Genomic DNA, 23,560 nt, shown 5'->3' on the forward strand with positions numbered 1-23,560 from the left:
ATGAATCATGTTTACAATAAATAAGCTTTTTCTCCCATTGCACTTTCTCTCTTTTTGTAACCCTATGTTTACATATATAGATCTTTTCTCTCTAAGACTGAGTTTATATTCATTTTACAGTAGATCTTTCTCACTTTCTCTTTGCCTAGGTTTATGTAACTCTTTCTGTTTGCCTAGGTTTATGTATCTCTTTCTCTTTGCCTAGGTTTATGTATCTCTTTCTCTTTGCCTAGATTTATGTATCTCTTTCTCTTTGCCTAGGTTTATATATCTCTTTCTGTTTGCCTATACATGTATCATAATCATAGCACTTTCTCTCTATTTCTTTGGCTAAGTTCATGTTCATAGCAATTTTTTCATTTCTAAGCCAGAATTAATATTCATACTCCCCATTGTTTTTTCTCTGCCCAAGTTTATATGTTCATAGCTGTTTTTCTCTTCCTCTTTGCCTATTTAAAAATCATAGCACGCTCTCTCTTTTTCCTTGCCTAAGTACATATTTATAGTTATGTCTTCTGTTTCTAAGCCTGAATTCATATTTATACCTCTGTAGTTTTCCTCTGCCCAAGTTTATATATTCATAGCTCTGTTTCTCTAAGGGAACATATTTTACTGGTAATATTAGGAATCATTGATTGAGGAATGAAGTTAATTTGACTTGGTTAATTATAAATGTATTTTCTATTTCAGTTTAAGTAGTGGCGAGGATAATCTGGAGAAGTTGATGGAGCTAGAAAGACTATTAGCACAGGCTCAACAAGAAAAAATGTCTCTCATAGAGGATCAGGTACACTTTGTTTCATAAATAGAGATAGTACTTTCCATTTCGTAAAAAATGATTCTCTTATTCTTTTATGATTACTTATGGAGGAATAGGTACGTTTTCTAACAAAAATTGAGAAGCTTATCCTAATATGGTACTTACGTAAGAACAGGTGCATTTTGTATCTAAAGTAGAGAAGCCTATCCTAATATGGTACTTACAGAAGAGCAGGTGCATTTTGTATCTAAAGTAGAGAAGCCTATCCTAATATGGTACTTACAGATGAACAGGTGCATTTTGTATCTAAAGTAGAGAAGCCTATCCTAATATGGTACTTACAGAAGAACAGGTGCATTTTGTATCTAAAGTAGAGAAGCCTATCCTAATATGGTACTTATGTAAGAACAGGTGCATTTTGTATCTAAAGTAGAGAAGCCTATCCTAATATGGTACTTACAGAAGAACAGGTGCATTTTGTATCTAAAGTAGAGAAGCCTATCCTAATATGGTACTTACAGATGAACAGGTGCATTTTGTATCTAAAGTAGAGAAGCCTATCCTAATATGGTACTTACGTAAGAGCAGGTGCATTTTGTATCTAAAGTAGAGAAGCCTATCCTAATATGGTACTTACAGAAGAACAGGTGCATTTTGTATCTAAAGTAGAGAAGCCTATCCTAATATGGTACTTACAGAAGAACAGGTGCATTTTGTATCTAAAGTAGAGAAGCCTATCCTAATATGGTACTTACAGAAGAACAGGTGCATTTTGTATCTAAAGTAGAGAAGCCTATCCTAATATGGTACTTACAGAAGAACAGGTGCATTTTGTATCTAAAGTAGAGAAGCCTATCCTAATATGGTACTTACGTAAGAACAGGTGCATTTTGTATCTAAAGTAGAGAAGCCTATCCTAATATGCTTATTTATCAAAACAAAAAGGTATGTTTTGTCACAGAAGTTGAGAAACTTATTCTTAAAATCTGTGTGGCGTATAACGGAAAAAAGCAAGTTTATAATATTACAAAATATTGAGTTATTTATCAGGTGGTATTATTGTTATAGACATAGGATATTATTTACCTGATAAAAAGATACTCTCATTATTTGAGGACCAGAGTCCAGTTTCATAAAAAATCAGACTTTCTTCAAATCCTTGAGTTGTGTTGAGGAAGGATTTGAGGATTTTTTTTTTCATTAAACTGGGCCAAGGTACATACATTGTATAACAAAAAATGTCATAAGAAATTGATTTTCAGATGAGACTGGGTATAAGGGTATTAAAACATCTTGAATACATGTCATGGACCAACTTCTAGCAGAAATAACACAGTATACAGAATGAATGCTGGAGACTTCCCTCTCATTCTGCTCTATCTTAAGAAAACTCATCACATTGTGTAGGATTGTTGCATGAAATAAAATAACTTGATACTTAACAAAGCAAAATTTATTTTTAAATTGAGAAATGAAAGAACTACCTAAGTAAAAAATATATTTTGTAACTTATAGATTTGTTTTCTTTTAAAGAAATCGGTTATTTGACAAAGAAGTAAATTCAGGTTTTTTATTGTTACATGCAGAAAATTGCTTATCATATTTAAGCTTTGAAGATTAGTTATAACTTTGAAGTATTGCCTGTACAAACATCAAACATTTTCTCCTTTATCAATTTTGTTTAAATAAGGTAGATTTTATTCAAAGTTGTTACATTAATGAAACTTTCCCCTTTATGGGAAGACGTCATATGGGATGGATTTGTTTTGTCATTTTAGATGTCCACGCATTAATCTTTGTTGTGTCAAATTGAAATTTGGCCGCTGGCAGTATTTGTCAATATTTCCATCCATTAGAAACAATTTTAAATGATTTTGTTATTGAACAATCAATGATTTAACAATGTCAGGCTAATTGAATGTAACAACCAAATTTTATAACATTGGAACATCGACCTTGTGACACTGTAATGAAAGGATGCATACAATTTTCTCTGAAATTTAATGGAGAAAATTGTCATTTGCTCAAATTAGAGAAAATTGCTGCCAGGGACTAGTGGAACAGGTGGAATCTAAGCAGAAATATTGGAAATTTCACTTCATTTTCAATGACCCACCTGGGGCATCAAAAGTTACTAGGAAAGTACTCATGATTCTTAAGCAACCATATGACTTTGAAGTACATAAATACTCGTTGCTTGAGAATTCTTGCTTTAGAGCCCTTGTTTTATATTCTATGGTTTGAAAAAATTTTGAGATGGAAAAAACAAACTCATACAAACAAAAGCATAACAGGATATGGGTTATTGAAGGAATAGTTTTGACCCTTTAATAAAGAAATGAATAAAAATTGTTGTAAATTATATTTGTCACTCATTTTTATTATGATTGGCCTTTCTATGAATAAAACTCAGACAAGCATTCATTCTGGACATTTTGCAGAAATCATACAATTTATGGCACTTTATTTGAAACACCTTATCAGGCAATAACACACAAAGAGGGTCATTTTACTAGCTTTATATCCCCTCCCCTTTTTTCATAAGTTTTTTTATTGTTTGATTTGTTTTAAGGTACTGAAAGTATCAACTAGCTTTTCATAGTAAAAAATAATTTAATTTTTTGAAAATTCTTATTAAATCTGATGATCTTGTTGACACATTTTGTAGGCTTCTTGGAAAAGAGTGGGAAGGGCAAGAAATTAATTTGAGTGGTCTTAGTCCTTTAGTTATGCAAGACAGATTTACCTTACTAACAATGAACATGACTCCGTCATTAATAAGGAGATTTTGCCTAAGTAACATATGCAGAAATCTTTCATTGTAAAAATATTCTCACTATAATGTGACTGAACAGATTTTCCCAGGGATTTTTATATATATATAAGCCATAGCCAATTTCAGTTTACTTAGTTAAAACTGTTTCTGTATAAAATTTCTCTGAATAAATATGAACTAATGACTAGAATCTCAAAATCATAACCTTCAGAATTTAAAAAAATATCCTAGTCAATATTAGTATAGCCTTGGGATGTTTCATTTCAGATATTAATAAAGTTTAAACATCAGCTCTCATATTCAAATTACCGAGTGAAACTATAGTCTATAAACAATCATAAAGTTCATATGACAGAGTCAGCTATATACTTACACAGAAATGCCCTCAGAACAAGTCATTTTTTATTTCTTTGAAAATACTTCATTAGTGGATTAGATACAGAAGGGATTTGTTTATGTATACCTATTTCAAAAGCAAGGACAGAGCATTGTATTATGATAGACTGAGGACATGTCAGTGACCAGTTTTAGTAGACATCTTCATAGGAGGAGGAGTTCAAATTCTGGTGCACATGAATAGTCTGCCCCTTTTGTGTATCTGTTACTGGTGAAATTGTAACCCCATTAAACAAGTGGGTGGTATGTTGGAATCACCCTGTACATTTGTCTGTCATTCTGTTGGCTATTCTGTCCATATCTCCAAATTTCTTCACAATTATCTCAACTCACAACAAATGGATTGATTTCTTATTTTGTATGCGGCTTTATATCTTGTAAGCCATTTTGGTTGCTGTCTGATACCACAATCATGTATGAGTGGGTCAAATTCAACAAAATGCAACTTCATTTTCTTGTTCTGCTACTGCATCTGTATGTGAATTTGAATACTAGTCTAAAATAGTATAGGAGTAATTGAGAGCAGTATAGTTTAACTTCTAGAAATAGAGTTGTTCTTCCCTTGACTGAATGACCTTTACCTAAGGAAAAGTCACCTTACAAGGTGGTATAAACTTTTTATTATCATAAGTATATTGGTTTAAGTCTGATAGAAATTTGACCACACAACTTCAATTAAGTATCCTAAACAAATTGAATGCTTAAACAACTGTTATTTAATAAAAGATATACAGTTAATTGTGTACAATTTCAGGTGAGGCTTAGAGAAACAGAGATGCAAGCATTGCAGGAGGAGAGGAATAAAAGAGAGGCTTTAGAGAGAAAATTACAGGAGGAGACCATGTTAAGGGATGAGTTAGTCCAACAACAAATAAAAATGAGAGATCATCAAGTTAAACAGGTGAGCAAAAATTAGGGTTTCATGTACAGTTAGGGAAGATTTCTCTTTGCCTGACTTGGATTTGCCCAGTCCTATGCTTTGTACTATTATCATCAGATAATCGTCGACCATATCTGGATTTCTTTTAGAGGAATGTATAGATTTGATTAGGTGTTCCAGTAGGAGCTTTATATGAACAGGAAATATACAGAACAGATAAGGGCAGGAGAAAACTAGGCAAGTTGTTAGGAATGATCACTAGGTGATACCCCCAGTTCTTCCCTACAGAAAAAGTAAAGAAACCCCAAATGTCATCCATATGGAAAAACAAAATAAGAGGTGAACAATAAAGAATTTTTGATAGCTTTGTCAAAGTCAATTCATTGGTCCTGAGGTCCATAAGATAGGGTTGGTAGAGCATTTGATGAACCAGTGTTGCAAAAAGGTTGATAAGTTAGTCATACCCGTGTTATACTATATTGAAAGGATAATTCCATTATACACAAGTTCTAATCATTTGTAATTTCTAATCGTGTCTCTAGTTTCATGATGTTTTTTTTTGTAAAAAGAGAAATGTTATATGAAAAGTTTTTTACTCATGTAGAGTGTATTAACTAATTGTTATAAAAAAATGGTTATCAGCCATATACTAGTTAATTTACTTTATACATTGTAAAACCATTAAAGGCAAGCTTCTATGAGTCTAGTAGTATTTTTGTAGACTGAACGCAATCACTATGCCGTTCAACGTTATATACAAAGCTGGTGATTGGATTTATTACTCTGTTACCAAATCTCTGCGGATATATTCAACACGATGAAAAAGATGTTGATCTCTTAGCAATAAAATGTGATCAAACATAAATAATTAATATTGTCTTAAAATAAATCTTTAAAAGGTACTGTTAACTGATTGTATTTGAGGGCTTTTTTACTATCACTGGGACCTTGATGTGTTAGAAAAAAAGCACCAGTTATCTCCTCTTGACAATACCCCACAAATAATTTTGATTAAACTGAGCTTTACGACTTCATCTTAAACCTTTATTCCAGAGATGTAGATCAATTATTGTGTTCTCTTTAGGTTCCTGCGGGTTTTAGTGTGTGCTACTAATAACATATAATTCTGTAGTCTTTCTAATTAAGGCAATCTTCCCCTGTACTGAAATCTGCTCAAACTTTAATTAGATTTTATTGAAATAATCTCACCATGTGATATAAGGGGCTTTAGTTTAAAGTGATTATAGTAAAATAAAGAGCTCTCCCTTAATTGTTTTACAGCAAATATTTAAACTCTGGATAAAACAAATCAGCGTGAACTATTAAAGGACAGTTAGAAATTTTTGGTGGTAGTCTGATTATTATTTCTTGGTGAAAATAACTTCATTATCCTCAGCTTTTAAGTTTTGAAAAATTAAGTAAATTAATTGTTTGGCCAGTGGTAATGTAAGATAAACAATGTCGTCAGATGATGGTATGTAATTTTTCAATGTACATACTATCTGCTAATAAATATAGAAACTAATTGCAAGTTCGTACTTTGGGATGGTTTTTTTATGCTTTCCTTTTGAAGAAAATATTAAAGTATACACTGTCACTCAATCTGTTTATTTTTATTGTAAAAATTCAACTTAACAAATCCACAGCAACCAATTAAAATATATTTTTATTATTTTGAAAGTGATTGCAAATATGTAGACTTATGATATTTTAAAGCTAACTTATTTATTGTTTGATTTCAGGCAAGACCCTTAACACGGTATTTACCAGTGAGAGGTCAAGAGTTCAATCTAAAGCAGCACATAGAGACTGCAGGTCATCATTTAGACACATGTCCTCATGTGACTGTCACACCCTCTAATTGTAGGGGTTTCTTACATAAAATGGGGAATAAATTTAAAACGTGGCATAAACGTTGGTTTGTGTTTGATCGTGTGAAGAGATCTCTTGTTTATTATACAGACAAAACTGAGACCAAAGCCAAAGGTGGCATTTACTTCCAAGCCATTGAGGAAGTGTATGTAGACCATTTACGGACCGTAAAAAGTCCAAACCAAAAGCTAACGTTTTGTGTCAAGACATATGATAGGACATATTACATGGTGGCGCCATCTCCTGAGGCTATGAGGATTTGGATTGATGTTATATTCACGGGAGCTGAGGGATATCAACAATTTCTAAGTTAGAAAAAGTTTTGTCATAATTGCCAGTTGTTGAGTTATGATGTTTTTTTTAATGATTTTGTGTCAACATTTAATCTTAAATCCCAGTGTTATCCTTAAGACATTCTATAAACAGTTTAGTCCGTGTATCCCTTATCCAAGAACTTCATATTCGTCACCATGGTAATAGGTTCTATCAAATAATTTGATTTGTAAATTCTTTGCATTTTTGTAAGGTTTTCAATAAAAAAAATTCTTATTTTTAGAGTTTTCAGATAAATTGACATAAACATTTTTTTTCTGGTACATGTATTTAAGAGCATAGTCTATTTATTTCTATTTTCAAAAGACAAGTGATTATATTTTGTTTATAATTCAAGGAAATAACTAGACTAGGTACATGTAGATTTTTTTCAAATTTTTCATTGAGATTTTCCTGTAATAAACCAACCATTTTACCTATGAATTCTGTAAAGTTGATCGTTGACGTATAGAGATTCTATTTTAAGTCAGTTATAACAAATAATGGTGTATTACTTCCTGGTGATTGAGTATGATATTTATGTCAAGAAATAATTATATTAAAACACTGTGTGATATAAGTATATGACACTTTCGATAAGGAACAGATCTATCAATGTTAAAAACAATGTTCTGTATTCCTCATATTATGTGTGAGTCTCCTTTATTGAGTGCCTTATGACTTTTACTTGTAAAAATTGAAATGTCTTTATATATGAGCTGTCTTTCACAAAAAATAAATTGTAACGTAATTGTAATTGAGAAGGTTTTCTCTAAGGAGAGTACAAAATTATATTGACAACTGACATAGTAGCATTTTACAGAGATGCTGTGAATGGCATTTAATAGCTGTTATTTCCATTAAAGGATGTCTGCATGAGAGCTTTGTTATCAGTTGATAACGTAAAATTGTCGTTTTCCCAATCGGACATTTTTTTGTAGTTGTGATGTATATCTTGCCTTGGTATGGTCAACAACCCTCTTTGTTAGAATGTATAATGAGTAATTAAAGTAATTGTGGTATGTTTTATCCAAGATTTATAAATGACATTTTCACTATGTAAAATCAGTAATTGTAACTGTCCAGTTCCTCTTACTTATTGTCAGTAGTGGATTGAACTCTATGTGATAAGACCCAGAGGATAACAAGTTTCAGTTGGCAAATTGAAAGAAATATATCAGATATTGATTGGTCTTTATAGAATACAATAGTTAGAGAATTCGTTGATTGCTTGCTTTGTTGGAAATTATGTTTTAATTGAAGTAAATGAAGATTGAGGTCTCTTAGATGGTAGCCATTTGTAAAGGGTGTACTTTAAAGATGTTGGCTTAATCCTGTTTGTAGAACTAAATTTATAATACTTCTATATCTTATGATGATGGGGGTTTTTGCGTCCTTGATTGCTCTTACCAGTCTGAAATCCTCAAAATATATAAATTAATCAAATCACTTGTATGAAATGTGGTGAAAAATGGGTTATACTTGTGAATAAAAATTTTAACACTTCTCCACAACACCAGCCATACAGATCAAGACAAAGTAACTTCAAAGTTCGACATAATACATGTATATAAATGAAGACAATGACTTTCTTAACTATCATGGCTTTATAAGAAAAGTATTATATTGAACTTTAGGCTTTTTATTCTCTAGCAGGGAAACATCTATCAATGACAGAAAATGTCAGGTGAAAGATTCAAATACATTTTCATTTAGCATGCTTACCATTAAATGGCATCTAAAAAATCAAGTGTCACCTGTATGAGAATTTATTTTTTGTTTTATTAAATTTACTACTTTGTATTTATTTAATTTAAATGAAGGCTTCTTTATTTTTATTTTTTGATGAAATATTTTGTTATTCTAATTTACATCAACTTCACATTTTGTGTATGTGTTTTGTTATCAGTTATTCCTTACATTTACTCAGCTTTTCCTATTTTCTGCAGCTGTCTCCTGCTTTTCGTTTGCTACCTGCACATTTTTTTCAAAAGAACTAAACCTTTATAGGTACAGTTTGGTTTTAGTCAACCAATTTACTACTCCTGTATGAACAAATTTTAAGTTCAATAAATATCTAGCAATAAGATTAATGTATTAAAGTTAGTCTTTACAAGTTTGTTATTGAATAGCGAACAGTTTAAACAGAAGCTGTTTTTATGCTTTGAGTGTCACACAACACGCTGAATTTCCCTAGATCAAAATTAATTAATGGTAAGGAATTGAAAGTTTTCTATCTGAAGACAATATGATCTTGACAAGAACACCTTATTTTCTTTAGACTCTGATGGGTTTTCTGTGTAAATATTGGCTTGACATACTGAATTAAATGGAGGAATTAAAACTCTAGTTCGATTTGTCTGATTGTTTCGAGAGAAAATTCTTGTCCAATTTATTTTTAGACATTATGTCAATTCTTCCAGCTGGAATTTGATTGGTGAACAGACTGCAGACATGGAAATCTTACTTTTCTTTCGTAATTGTTAATATGTTTTAATGAATACTTATATATAAGGACACAAAGTAACAGGATAGACCTGACATTTTAAACAATTTTTCAGGTAAAAATTGTCACATTAAAAAAAAAAAAAATTTGTAGTTCATGCTATGTTTCCTTTTTGAATTTCCTTTTAAGTTGGTTTCATTTCTATTAAAATTGATATTTTTTTTTTGCAATTAACTGGATTCAAAATCCTATAAAAATACATGTATGAATTTGAATTAAATGAAGTTTTCTAGCTTTATTCTTTTGATGGAAATTAGAAACTCTAGAATCACTGGTGCTATACTGGTACTGATTAGTACTTTGTGCTTTGGGGAAAGTTCATGTTTTTCACGATCAAAAGACATTTAATTAATCAAATTATATTTTTTAGCAGGAATCGAATAAATTTTTTATGTCATTAGGGTATAATTTTGAGAAATTAATTCTTTATCAATAAAAGTTACTATGAGATAGTGATGAGTTCTTTTTAAAGGCTGTTTTTATGAATTTGATCCTTTATAAGCTTGGAGCTTGGTACATAGCCATGGGTTCTAAAGATTGAATGACTTTAAATTAAAATGTACATTTAAAAAAAATGTTCAATAGTTGTTTGTAGAAGAAATACCTCATTGGACAAGCAAAATCAATAATTGATTTGAAAATCATCTCCAAGCTTTGCTTTCTTTTAATTTCTTACACAGAAACAAAACTGCTTACCATTTTTTTAAAGGCACAATGTTTGCTTGTGTTGTAAAATTGGTGTGTAATGAGGGCTTTGTTTAAAAAGCTCCTATTACAGCCAAGATTTATTCCCCTTTGAAAATGAAGTGTTGTAATTTTGTTAGACCTTTTTGTCCTTATCCGTGTTCATTGTTCATATTTTCATGTTTCTCATATTTTTTTTGAAGATTTCCATGACAACTGCAGTCTTTGTTAGTAATCCCTGCAAGTTTGATACCAAATTCAAATAAAGGTATAAATAGAGCTTATTACTAAAAACAGGATTTCGTTGACAAACTTCTTTTCCACTTGCAACCCTTGATTTACATTGTTTTAATTATAATTAAAATAAACGTGCAAGCCAGACTTTAATATACTAACTTCAATTTCAATCTAAATTTTTTTTATCAATTTTGGAAATTTTTTTTATTTCCTTTAAATGTTTACCATCTATAAGTAAGATGACAACAATAAAAGTATTCCACTTCCAGTCAAAAATTAGTGACTGTGTAGTGAAAATCATGTCTGTCTGTCCTTCAAACAAAATTTAGTATTATAGTCAGAGAACTAAATCTTTTCCCACATTAATACTGTTCATATGATTACATGTATGCAATACTTAACCAGTGTGAAGATGGCACTTTTTGATTTACAGTTCAGGAGTTATGGGCCCTTTTCACTGCAAAAGTTTTGGATTCCTACTCATGGAGGAAACAGAATTATCTTCTATTTATAGGAAGAAGCAACTCACAAGAAAAATAATATCTAATAATTAAAAAAAATAAATGAAATAAATAATTTCATGGAACAAGGGACTTTATATTACACTCACTGATGAAACCAAATTGGGATCCACCAATCTGATTTATTTTTTGTCTGTATTCTAATAATTCTATCCTTAATTTTCCATTACATTGACACTTTGTTCCACAATGCTGTTAGGAGTTGATTTCTATTTGTTAACAGCAATTTATTTATTGTTAGTTAAGGAGGTAGACCTAGGGTAAGGGACATTACTCTTACAAATCATTGGAACGTTTGTGTAAAGCATTTTACATCAATTTCTTCAAAGCATCTAAGTAACTTGGATTGATTTCATTCTATTTCAAATGAAAGCTTGATAGGCTTTGGAGAAATTGAATATGATGCAAAAATATCACTGATTTCAACAGTTATGTCCCTTACCCCAAGTCTACCTCCTTAATTTTATGTTTTTCAGGCTTGTTGGTCTAGTTTTACCATGCCAAAACATAAGTAACTGATAAGTTGACACAAACATACGGAGTTCAAGATTATTTGTTGTTGATTTTTTTATGTATAGTAATGTATTATTTGGCATTCAAAGAGTGCCAACATATTTCAGAATCACAATAAAATATATAATATTGTACATCTTTAAATGTTATTATTACAAGAAAATACTGTTAGAAAGACTGATTTTAGCTATCTTTGTGGTAGACAAACAATATAGTACACAATAGGAAATACAACTTCTCTCAAAGAATTATGGATGTATGAACAACCTACCAACAAATGTGGTTGAATCCAAAACTGTGAACCCTTTCAAAAGCCATTTGAATACCCACTGGAAAAATCTAGAAATAAAATTTTCACCAAATGTTTATAGACCAGAAGAAAACCAAACCATATTAAGATGGACCCCAGGGGCTATCTAGCCCAGATTAAATGGTCTCAGGACAAGGTAACAGGTAAACATGAGATCCGTGATAAAAGCTATTTCTTTTCCTTAATGCAAACTAATTCACTCAGATGTCAAACAATTCCAATGACACAATGGATTTCTCCCTAATACTGACAAAACATTCTAAAGCCATTGTCAACAGTCTAGTGCTTAAATCAACCTCATCAAAAATATTTTTATTTTGACATCAAGATATACTATCATGTACCAATATCACGAATATTATATCCATTCTGGTGTCAATACAAATTGTCAAATTTAAGCATGCAAAATGTGATTCATGGCTGAAATGCCTACATATTTTTATTTTTGATATTTTGTTTGAATTGCAGTAGTAACCACATAAATGAATATTCGGTTTTTCATATAAGCTGTGTTCTTAAGAGATCAAAATTATATAGAATGCACTGTAGATTTCAAAATTAAGGGAGATAACTGTAAATGACATTCAAATACAATAGAATATATATTGGATTTTCAAATGATTATCTCCTAGGAGCAGACAGATTAGAGTGAATAATTGTACATATCATCATATATATATATCTAAAAAACAACACAATTACAAAAATAAAAATATGCAGCCTTTTTTAGGGTGTATCATATTTTTTTCAGATTTTGCATGATTCTTACAACTATTTCTGTTGATATGAATCGAAACTGTTACGAAGCAATGTGTATAATGAACATATTTATTCTAGTGTCAATCTATCAAAAAGTCATAAAAAAATCATTTATAATCTGACACTAAACGTATCTCACATATCGGTTATACACCAACGTCATGAAAAACCATTTCCATTTTGCTGGCAAGCTAAACTATTATATACGTTTGTAAATCAGTGAGATACTATATCTCTTGTCTGTTGATATCATCTTAAAAAAGTTTTATGATCGTCACCACAATTTGATTGACGAAAGTAACTTGCAGATGAAACGCTGTATCTTCAGTAAAACTGTACATCTTGCATCTTGACAACGCTTACCAGATATTACCGCTGGAGACTGGACATGCTTGTAACAAGAATATGTATTCTGTATATGTCAGAGAGACGAAAATCCTGACGTTTTCATCCCAATGCCATCCATTGGTCCTTAATGAACGACGAGGAAATCCTCAAACCACGTGCAGGGCAGGCTGCAGCTGGCCCCAAAACATTATTATACATAGCACATGATGTCAATTTTGTTGGGTTTTTTTTTTGTGGGAGTTCATTTATGTATATTTTTGTTTTCCTTTGTTTTGTTGTGTGCTGTCTTGTTTTTTCTTATCTGTAGTCGTTATATATAGTTGTTTTTACTCTGTTGTCTATGGGGGGCATTGAGGTTATTTCAAATGGAAGGAAAAAATACAATAGTCATTCCTTATGATTTAATTTAATTGCCAAAATTCAACCAGTAAATCATGGAACAAATTTAATGACGTCATAGTCATTACAAAATTTGGTCCATGAGATGATAAACGAATTTTTTTTATCCAATCAGAAACCGTGTTTACTTCTGAAATTAAATTTATACCTATAAAACCAAACTGTAATGTTTAAGTTATTTGGTGTTACATTCTATGCCCAAACCATAAAAAAATTATTTCTAATTGTATTTTCATAATCATTCAAACGACATTTTATTCAGATTTGTTTTATTTGAAACACCTACCTTTTTTTAAAATGTTTCTCTACATCACAGCTATGGCAAAACTGGAACGGATGATATTGTCTAAGGCGAGATGTTTCGCTCACCTGTTTTAGAAGCACGTATAAATGCCATTTTGCAATTTAGGAGAAGGGCAAACTTGTTCTATTTTGTTCACCACAAATTGTTTACAAGGTGCTTGCCACCTTAATAAATTTGGGGTATTTCTGTTACCATTATCATTATTATTTTCATTTATTTATTTTAGTATGCTATTTATTTTCAGACGTTATACATAATATTAGAGTATTTTCGATCTCCTACGCCTCGGTGGTGGTTTACGGAGACAGATGTCAGCATGTATCATGGTCATTACAATATTAAATTTACTTTTTTAAATCTTATTATGACCACTCAAGGCCGTCTAACTCCCCTGTAGTAATTGAGATAGTATCATTATAGAACAAAATCCTGCTTACTGGAAGTTCAAATCAAGTGCAGCTCAAAAGATTCCACGGAAATTCCCGGTAGAACGTAATAAAAAAAAACAGTGTGAGCAAAAAAAAGTCACGTAGAATAAAATAGCGAGAAAGATATATAAGAAGGATTGTCTATGAGAGAACTCAGCATCAACAAAATTACTTGAACCAGAAAGTCAATAAAACTAAACTTTTAAGGGTGGATATTAGAGGTATTTCCGGACGAGACAATACCGAATCACAGTTGCTACAGTGATTCATAAATAGAGTAACTGGAAATAGTATAAAAATAGAGTAGCACCCCCTATATATGTATAAAAAAAGTGGTCCAATTGATCGATTTCTGTGAAAATTACATTTATTGCCATTAAAAATTCCCCAAGGTTTGAAAGAAATCTGTCAAAGAAATGAAGCCCACTCTCCAGGCGACAAACCTTCAGTTAATCAGTACGTTTTATCTACACCTTCCCGAAATAGTGCCTTCTTGATCGATTTCTATGAAAATAAATCCCAATTCAGTTTTTAAAACGTATAAGTTTGGACTTCCGTTCCTCCATACTCCTCCATACTAACACTCCAACATAGGATGGCACCAAGTCAGAAAAAAGCTTGCCAGCCAACCTCTAGCATAGCTGGAGTACAGACGTACCACACAAAGCTATAACTGCTGACTCAATACGACTCAAAAACTATCCCTAAACGTAAATTATATTGTGTAGACCCAGGAATGTTGGAAAATTTACTGGAAAGGTTCGTACTGCATATCTATTTCTTGCCATCTTATCGCCTATGCAATTAGTCCAAAAATACCGCGCTATCGACTTGACAGTTACTACTTTGTTGTATATAGAGTGTGTGTGTGTGTGTGTGTGTTTAATGTTAAATGTATTTCAGAAATGATATTTAATTGTGTAGTATCACCTGACTTGATTGTCACATTGACACATGCTTTAGTGTAGTACTTCCTGAAATTTGAGAGTGTAATTATCTTCAAAGCAACAGAAGTGACAGGAAAACTTCAAATAATCCATGTATTAAAACTTGTCGAAGTCAAGAGTTCTTTTAAGTTGATAGGGTGGTTTAACGGAAAGGGTATCAAATATTAAGACTTCCATTAAAAATTATGATTTCTTTTACAAATCTTTGGCAATGTATTAAAGAATGATATCAAAAATCATCTTTCTAATTTTTCAAATTCAATTGTACCTGTCCAGAGTAATTACCCTTTGAACCAACTTGCACAAATTACTATATTCCCCTATTTGAACCTCAAAGTTTATTCATTTTAACTGACGCTGAAACAAAACCGGTTAGTTGGAGTTTTGGAGGAATTTTCCAATATGGTTAGCTGTTTTATAGTTTTGTTTCTTGGGGTTACACTAAGTCTTGCCATGCCATGGCATCTACACAACAAAGAGTCGTCTGATATTGCAGACTTCGAGGAAACATTCGATACATGGATAACCAAAACGGACAAAAATGGGAGAGCTATCGAAAGGATGGAACGACAGATCGAAGAAATCGGCGACATCTTGGAAGATCAGTCAGACATGATCGAAAAGATTCAAGAATTAATTTCTTATGGACCTAGTCAATGGGAGGAAAATCACTTCCATTTCGGTAATGGAGAACCATTGTCTCTAAACGAGAGCGAAGTAGAAAGAAGAGAAGAAGAGGAGGAGAAGGAGGAGGGGGAACCTTACGAGGTAATGGAACATTCTGACGAAACTGAAAGGGATGAAGACAATTCAGAAGAAAACAACAACCAAGAACAGTTTTTAGAAGAAACAGATTCACAGGAATCTTTATAACTAACTACACATATCTAAGACAAGAAAATTTGATATTAGATATATAGTAGAATTATTAATTTCATTCAGAAAACCTTTACATGAGACGGGATTTACAAGGCATTATGTGTACGAGTCGTAAACAAGAACAAAACTATACTACTGTATTCTAACTGTGCCATGAATAGAATGTACTTTGTAATTATATGTAAAGATCTATATTGTCCTTTGTTTTTGTCTTTCTTAAGCATCGTAGTGCACCCATGTTTCAACAATTCCAACATGTATACAAGGGTGGTAACATTAAGGGTGTCACTTAATGGTTAGTAATGAGCAGATTTGTCGAATTCTCGCTGCTCAATTTTAATGGTCGGTAATGTGTAGGATTCACGCCTGCTCGATTTGTGTGTTTTTATTTATTGGTGTCTGAAAAAAGTTGTGTAGCAACATTGCTGGTTTTAATGGCATGCTCGAGTACTAAATTCTCATTCTTATAAAATCTTGAAATTTACCCAGGTAACTTATGAATATTTTCCTTACTGTTGAGCCAACAGTCTGTAAAATACTAGTCAATTGACACTTGTAGTTTCATGGAACTAAGTTTTCAAATATTTGAATCAACAGCTGCCTCTCAACTGCTATCTTAAGCGGTAGATGTATTAAAATCTTGGTAACAGGGGCTCCACATGAACAAATATTGCATTTTCAGAGCTTAATGGCGCCAACAATCGTGTATATTGTTGTATCATTTTACACCTTTAGTTTCATGGAACTGGCACTTCTCATGGTAATGGTACATGTAGTGGCAAATTTGGGTCTTTACTTTATTACGTGGTTGGTAAAAGTTCCGTTCAATATGCCACAAACAGAAACTAACTATCGAAACCCCCTTATTTTCAAAAAGAAAATTAGAACAACACTGCATGTCCATAATATTGGCTGGTGCAGATAAAACAACCAAGGTTAGATTTGTTAACACGTTGCAAATCCTAACGGTCAACAATATACTTTGGACTATTACAACCCTGAATGTGAAGTACGTAGTTCCCTTATCTCTGCTTTGTACAAGACCTGTTGTCCATAGCCATGTTTAGGTTTACGTTCGGCCTTTTTCTCCTGTTATCAACTGGACATAGTTTTTTGCTCAACAATGGGCAGAGTAAGGCTCCTACCGGACTATATAACAAACAGCTGTACACTGGGAATGGAGAAAGTAAGTTGTGACAGTTTCTAAATTAAGCATAACATTTTTAAGTACGTAAAGATTCGATATTGATAAATTAGTAATTTTGTGTAAACTTTTCATGGAGGAAGTCGGTTAGATTGGCAGGAAAACGTCAAAAACCTTACAAAAGAAAAAAAAAACAAAAAAAAACAAAAAAAAAACTAAAAAAACAACAACAACGGGTAAATGTTTAGTCTTGGAACCCATGACTGTTACTTTGTTTTAAAATGCCAAATTATCTATCACGAAAGGAAATTGATAAGCTTCACGAACAAAAATTCTCAAAATCATATACATGTATGGGCAAGTCACATTTGGGATTTTTTTAAGAACAGAAAAATATTAAATATATATAAAAAAAATTAAATTCAGTTCATTCATGTGTAAAATGTCACTTGTTACAAATACGTACAGATTACGCAAAAAGATCAGATATTACACACAAAAATATGTATAGATGTGACTGGAAAAAATGTTACCTTCAACCTAGTCCCCACATGAAACATTCTCCTTTACAGCTCCAAAATACTGGAGAAACAATGCCAAGTCTGACATAAGGCGATCTCTGAACATTCAGCCGATTGTTGGGAAAGCCAAGAACACAGTAATTATGTTGGGAGATGGCATGGGAGTGCCATCCGTCACAGCCGCGCGTATCCTCCGTGGCCAGCTTGACGGATACACGGGAGAGGAAACTTATCTTAGTTGGGAGTCATTTCCGAATCTTGCACTTTCAAAGGTAAAATTGTAGTCCGTACATCAGATAAAAATGAACACACACACACATATACACACACACAAATCAGAGACTGATGTCTTCAAAGTCGCTAATTGTCAAATATTTTCTGTCACTGATCTGGGCTTACTTTCACCACCCAAAATGGCACGAATGCGATATGCTCTAAAATCGAGTGACTTCCGCTAGACTCTTGGGTCCCCTTGACATGATTGCTCTTTCGTAATCGTGATAAATTCTGATGACATCTTAAAAATTAGCAGTATAATTCCATGCCTTCAATGCAAGTTCCCCTAGTGAACATCGAAGGCGTAATTGAGAAGATTTTTATGTAACCATCCTTTCAACAATTTTAAATATGCTTGCAGGGGTGGGTCCGTCCCTCTAGGAAACCGCGCCTAGCTTGTTTTCCCATCAATGGGCCCAACTGATAAGCAATCGATGCAACAGTGACCACTCAATCGTATGCGTACATTTTTTGTACTTGTAATTACAGACGTACAACCAAGATTATATGACTCCAGATTCCGCAGGAACAGGCACAGCCTACTTGTCAGGGGTGAAAACTAATAAGGGAGTTATAGGAGTGGATGCATCAGTAACCAGAGGTCATTGTGATCCGTCAACAACGCATAACTTGGATACTATACTAGATTGGTCACTAGCCGAAGGTACGAAAGAGGGAGACACACCAATGAACACACGCTGACCTAAAACGTAGTGAATTGCATATATAAGTTTTGTTTGTTTGTTGGGGTTTAACGTCCGAGCAGCAATATTTCAGATATATTCAGACGAGCATATATAAGCATAAGAGGGCTATTTTAAAGGTTGAATATTAAGACATCAAGGGTGCTTTAAATATCATCTTCATCTTCAACCCCTATACAAACACAGTATTATTTATGAACCAAAAAAGAACATGGAAACACGTTTAAAATTTAATTATATCAAGACATTTAGAGATGCACTTTTTGCATGTCATGAACCCAATAGAATCCGTTCTTTGTCCAAGACATTTTAATTTGTGATATGTATTGCTTCTACGGACGTTATTCTATTTCTATTCGGAAGTAAATATAACTTAAACTATTTTTCTTCATAGGCAAGTCTGTAGGAATTGTAACCACTGCCAGAATCACCCACGCTACACCGGCTGCAGCCTACGCCCACGTTGCAGACAGAGGGTGGGAGGGGGACTACTACACAATGAGGGTTTCTGGTCACTGTAAAGACATTGCTTTGCAGCTGGTGGAAGATAATCCGAACATACAGGTAAATCTTTGGAAACAACAACCAGACAGATGACGGAAAGGTTTGATTTTCAATTGAAGAAAGTCGTCGTTACGAAAATTGTTAAGAATTTTATTTGCATTTTCTCTAAATATCTTTTTTTACTACACCAGCGACCCTCTTAATGGTGTTTTAAGGTTGTCAACAACAATAGTATGTGTCTGTTGTTTAAAGCCGTATATTATGCCAGTGCACGCACGTGTGCAATTCAGAAGATTAGTGCAGTTTTAGGCAATACGGGGCTTATGAAGTATGAAAATTGAATTTGTTATGTAAAAAATAGGCAGTATATTGATTGTGGGAGCAAGTCCATGTGCAAGTGCTTATTCTTTATGCCATATATTGTTATTCTAGGTGTTGATGGGAGGCGGTCGTAGATTTTTCACCCCCTACACATCTCAAGACCCGGAAAGTGGACTTAACTCCCACTATGGAAGACGTGACGGTCGGGATCTTATCAAGGTATACACTGATTTTATATGCAGATTATGTCACCTTCAATCATTCATGTATACGTCTGGCATAATCAGAAAATGCCATGTGCGAATAGATAATTTTTTTTAAAAAAACTGGCATATGCATTTTGTTCTTTAATAATAAAAAATCTAACTGATAGTATCATATATACACACGATATCATAGTTTCTTCACACTTGTGCTTGAACTTAATCTAGAACACATTTCATAAAGCGTTATTTCAAAAAAAAAATCGAAATAACTAATGAACACTTCGGAATAAAATTTCGGGTTTATCAAAAAGTAAATTGGATGTCATAAAAAATCTAAACATAATAGTCTCAATAAAGATACATTGGCATTTTATTCATAAATTTTATGCGGTCGTGTTTTATAAGGCGGAATTATTTTTTTTTGTTTTTTGTTTTTTGTTTTTGTGTGTGTGTGTGTGTGTGGTGTTCAGCGTAGAAAGCGTTGTCAGCAAAGGAACACCGTGATGAGCAGATCACTTATCCGTACATTCATTTGTCACTTCAAATTATGCTTATTTTGTATTGATTCACAGGAATGGCAGAATGAAAAAGCATCAAGAAACATGTCTTACCAATATCTCTGGAACTCAAAACAGTTTCATCAAACAAATTTCAGTCAACTGGACTACGTTCTAGGTAAGCTTCTCGACGAAAAGAGTTTTATAACTAAGATAACTAATTCAGTAGCTTTGTTAGATGCGAAATTATCTTGACAGCAAAGTTTTATATTTTAGTGAAACTCTTTCCATTTAAAATCAATCTTAAGAAAGACCCCAAGTTTTATTATTCTAAGGCAATCTGATTGTTTAGGTCAATACTTATATTCTTTGTTAGGACTGTTTGACAGTTCCAGTATGGCTTACGAGTTAGATAGATTTGATACCAACCATGAAGTTGCAGGAGAACCATCACTAGCTGAAATGACTGAAGCTGCTATCAAAATACTACAGAAAAACCCTAAAGGCTTCTTTTTGTTGGTAGAAGGTATACAAATACTTCTAATGATCTAGCTCATATATTCATAAATAGAGATATCGGAAAAATGTTGTAGGTTCAGTTTGCATACTATTCATTTTACCAGCTACTTTACGTACATGGATCAAAAGTATGCAAATTATTTTCAACTGGGACGGAACATCTTAAAAAAAGACGAAAAATGATTCAATACAAATGATCTATGGAAATAAGTTTGTTTCCGCACATGTCTGACATTGTACACTGCCGTCCAGAAGACATACTGAATATAAGTATTATGCGCAATGGTTATTTTTAGTGTGTGTGTCTCTCAAAGTCTGATTTTTTTTTATCGTTTAAAGGTGGCAAAATTGACTTGGCACATCATGAGAACCATGCCGTAAAAGCCTTGCACGAAGTCTTGGCATTCAATGATGCCGTTGACAAAATGGACCGGATGACCAACGACAGAGACACATTGTCAGTAGTAACAGCGGATCATTCCCATACCATGGTGTTGGCTGGGTACCCAGCAAGGGGGAATGATATTCTAGGTAAACATTCATTTAACTGTTTATTTAGGAAACGGACATCATTTACGTAGCAGTTACGATGTGCAGACGTGTTGTTTCAGGGTCATCCGTGCGAGTTCGAGCCTTACAGTCAAGGACGTTAGACTAAAAGTCAGTGTTGGAAATTCATATTAAATTGTAAAGTACGAACATAGGACAATCCGCAGATGAACAATATTGGGAACTAAACAGTACATGTATGAAAACGACAAGCACGGACCCTACTAAAAACAGAAGATACTCATTTTCGCTACAACTTATTTGCGCCACTTACTTTTTTTGCAAATATATAAACTCATTTACTGCATCATTTAAGCAGTCAATTGAGCCAGTTTGATAAATTTGTATGTGAAATGGAATATGGTAATGGTTTAAACATGGTAAAAGAATATTTTTTTGTAATCGAAAAATAGTTAGCTTTCAATGACGCCTTATTTTTACACTCATAACATTATTTCTTGCACAAAAATTGAGTGAACTGAATGCATTTGTTTCAAGCAGAGAAGAAACCGACTCTATAAATTGAATGTTAAGTAAAAAATTGATGCCCCCATACTCCAAACTAGAGCAGGCATTTTACAAAAACATGCTGCTAGCAGGACGGCTTCAGAATTTTGTGTCTTGGAGACACAGACGGTATTCTTCACATATAATACGATATCTTTGATCAAAGAGTAATCAAGGGAACCAGGGTTATAGCGGTAATCAAAAGAATGTAATCCAGGGACAAAGACCAGACATGGAAAACAGACAAACACAACAAAGAACATAAAGTAACTAAAATAATACATATAAAGTAACAAAAGTAAATGAGCAACTCGGATTCCACTAAAAAAAACGGGACATATATATCGATGTACCCGTATGGAACACTGAAATTGTTAAATTAAATGATCTCCTATTAGGAGGCAGTCTGCTAATTTTAATTAGACTGATTAGGAGGGTATTTGTTATGAAAATCATAAAAAATATATGGTTTTGCACACCCCAGTAATGTGTTTAAACATACTACAAAAAAATTAAAGCTATATCACAAGACTGAAAGAAGATAACCAGGCAATCCGTGCTAAAATTACCAGATTATTGAAATTAAAATAATTCAAAGGAAGTAACTTTTTTCTTATCCATAGGAAAAATAAAATCTAATAGTGGTAGGTTAGAACTAGCGAGGGACCACAAACCATTAACAGCCTTACTGTATGGAACTGGTCCTGGTGGTTATTCTGGGTCAAGACCTGATATTACAAGTGTTAACACAGGTAAGGATGGGTGTTAATAGGTGTTAGTTAATAGTAGGTTAAGTTTGGTGTTAATAAGTGCTCAGGATAGTATAATGACACTGCATACGGTACTGTACTCCGGCAGTGCTAGAGGTTGTTTGACAAGCTATTTTCTGACTCGGTGCCATCCTTGGAGTATGGGGGAACGGAATTCTAACCGCTTACATTGCAGGAGTAAAGGTACTGGTGACATTGCAGGAGTAACCGTACCGGTGACACTGCAGGTGTTACGGTACTGGTGACATTGCACGACTAACGGTACTGGTGAATTTGTTAACGTTATACGAAAACATTATTTTTCCATATCATTGACATTGGTGGAAGAATTTTAGAAAACAACATGAAACATTCTTTTCAAAAACGCACAAAGCCAAAAGTAAAGGGTCCAATGTACTAACAATATTGACCATCAATTGTCTCTACCTGTCTGAAGAAATTGCGAATTTTTCAGAAGAGTTTTCTGCCACTGAATTGTTTATTGGCACTGCATTTCAATATACTTCTAACTTATTTCGCAAGCCTGGTCTAATCAAAGTGATTTTTTTTCTGACCATGTTTCACCATGTTAAAACAGTATAATCTCAATCCTTCATGTAAATTAAAACCCCACTTCATTTTAAGATATCAAAATGCTTTCTGTGCCAAATGAACAACTGTACTAACTGATTGAATTTTTCAGGTTTTAATTTGAGTTCCCTACAGACTGTCTAGGGAGGGAATGGGTGCTCATCCATTCCAAATGGGTTTCATCTGTGCCCTGCCCTTTTGTGTCAATTTTCCTTATATAGATGTTAATGCTTGATTTAAAAGTTACTTTTACTTGTGAAAACTGCTACACTTTTAATTAACTTCTGGGGATGTTAAAACTAATGTAAAACCAATTACATGTATACTGTTGATATTTTGTAGATGACAAGGAGTATCGAGAACAATCAGCTGTACCATTCTCCACAGCTACACATGCTGGAGAGGATGTTGCTATCTATGCTAAGGGACCTATGTCTCATTTATTCCATGCTACCCATGAACAAAACTATATACCACATGTCTTAGCTTATGCTTCCTGTGTTGGAGAATACAAGAATGACTGTGTTGAGCAGCCCAATACACCATTCAACTAGTTATATTTCCCAACAGACAGTCAGACAATAAAGACTATTACCTCTGAAATATGTTTTTTGTTGTTAAAGGGGTACAGGGGAAGAGCA

General features: G+C 33.0%; 2 protein-coding genes across 18 annotated transcripts in view; both read left to right on the forward strand.

Annotated features, from left to right (window-relative positions):
• The window catches only part of LOC148616491 (uncharacterized), a 140,087-nt gene extending 128,496 nt beyond the window's left edge, over window positions 1-11,591 (forward strand). For all 17 annotated transcript variants that reach the window (XM_088583576.1, XM_088583578.1, XM_088583577.1 and 14 more), the window contains 3 exons: window positions 691-787; window positions 4,687-4,833; window positions 6,555-11,591. In XM_088583576.1, the coding sequence (XP_088439702.1) occupies window positions 691-787; window positions 4,687-4,833; window positions 6,555-6,998 (688 nt within the window). In that variant the 3' untranslated portion in view covers window positions 6,999-11,591. The remainder of the gene's footprint in view (window positions 1-690; window positions 788-4,686; window positions 4,834-6,554) is intronic.
• Window positions 11,592-16,747: 5,156 nt separating this feature from the next.
• Window positions 16,748-23,522, forward strand: LOC148616493 (alkaline phosphatase-like). Its single transcript, XM_088583595.1, has 10 exons — window positions 16,748-17,017; window positions 17,548-17,768; window positions 18,262-18,436; window positions 18,871-19,040; window positions 19,413-19,520; window positions 20,080-20,182; window positions 20,381-20,530; window positions 20,863-21,054; window positions 22,203-22,331; window positions 23,262-23,522. The coding sequence occupies exons 1-10, from the start codon at window positions 16,891-16,893 to the stop codon at window positions 23,471-23,473; spliced, it is 1,587 nt and encodes a 528-aa protein (XP_088439721.1). The 5' UTR covers window positions 16,748-16,890; the 3' UTR covers window positions 23,474-23,522.
• Window positions 23,523-23,560: the final 38 nt, after the last annotated feature.

Source organism: Perna viridis, chromosome 5, assembly GCF_037379345.1.
Source record: "Perna viridis isolate PV_CMFRI_1.1 ecotype Kerala chromosome 5, ASM3737934v1, whole genome shotgun sequence".
NCBI lineage: Eukaryota > Metazoa > Mollusca > Bivalvia > Mytilida > Mytilidae > Perna > Perna viridis.

Excerpts from the sequence above, each read along its gene's own strand:
- LOC148616493 (XM_088583595.1), top strand. The coding sequence starts at position 16,891 with ATGTTTAGGTTTACGTTCGGCCTTTTTCTCCTGTTATCAACTGGACAT. Across the intron at positions 17,018-17,547 it reads GTACACTGGGAATGGAGAAA|CTCCAAAATACTGGAGAAAC; the intron begins GTAAGTTGTGAC and ends TCTCCTTTACAG. Across the intron at positions 21,055-22,202 it reads AAGGGGGAATGATATTCTAG|GAAAAATAAAATCTAATAGT; the intron begins GTAAACATTCAT and ends TCTTATCCATAG.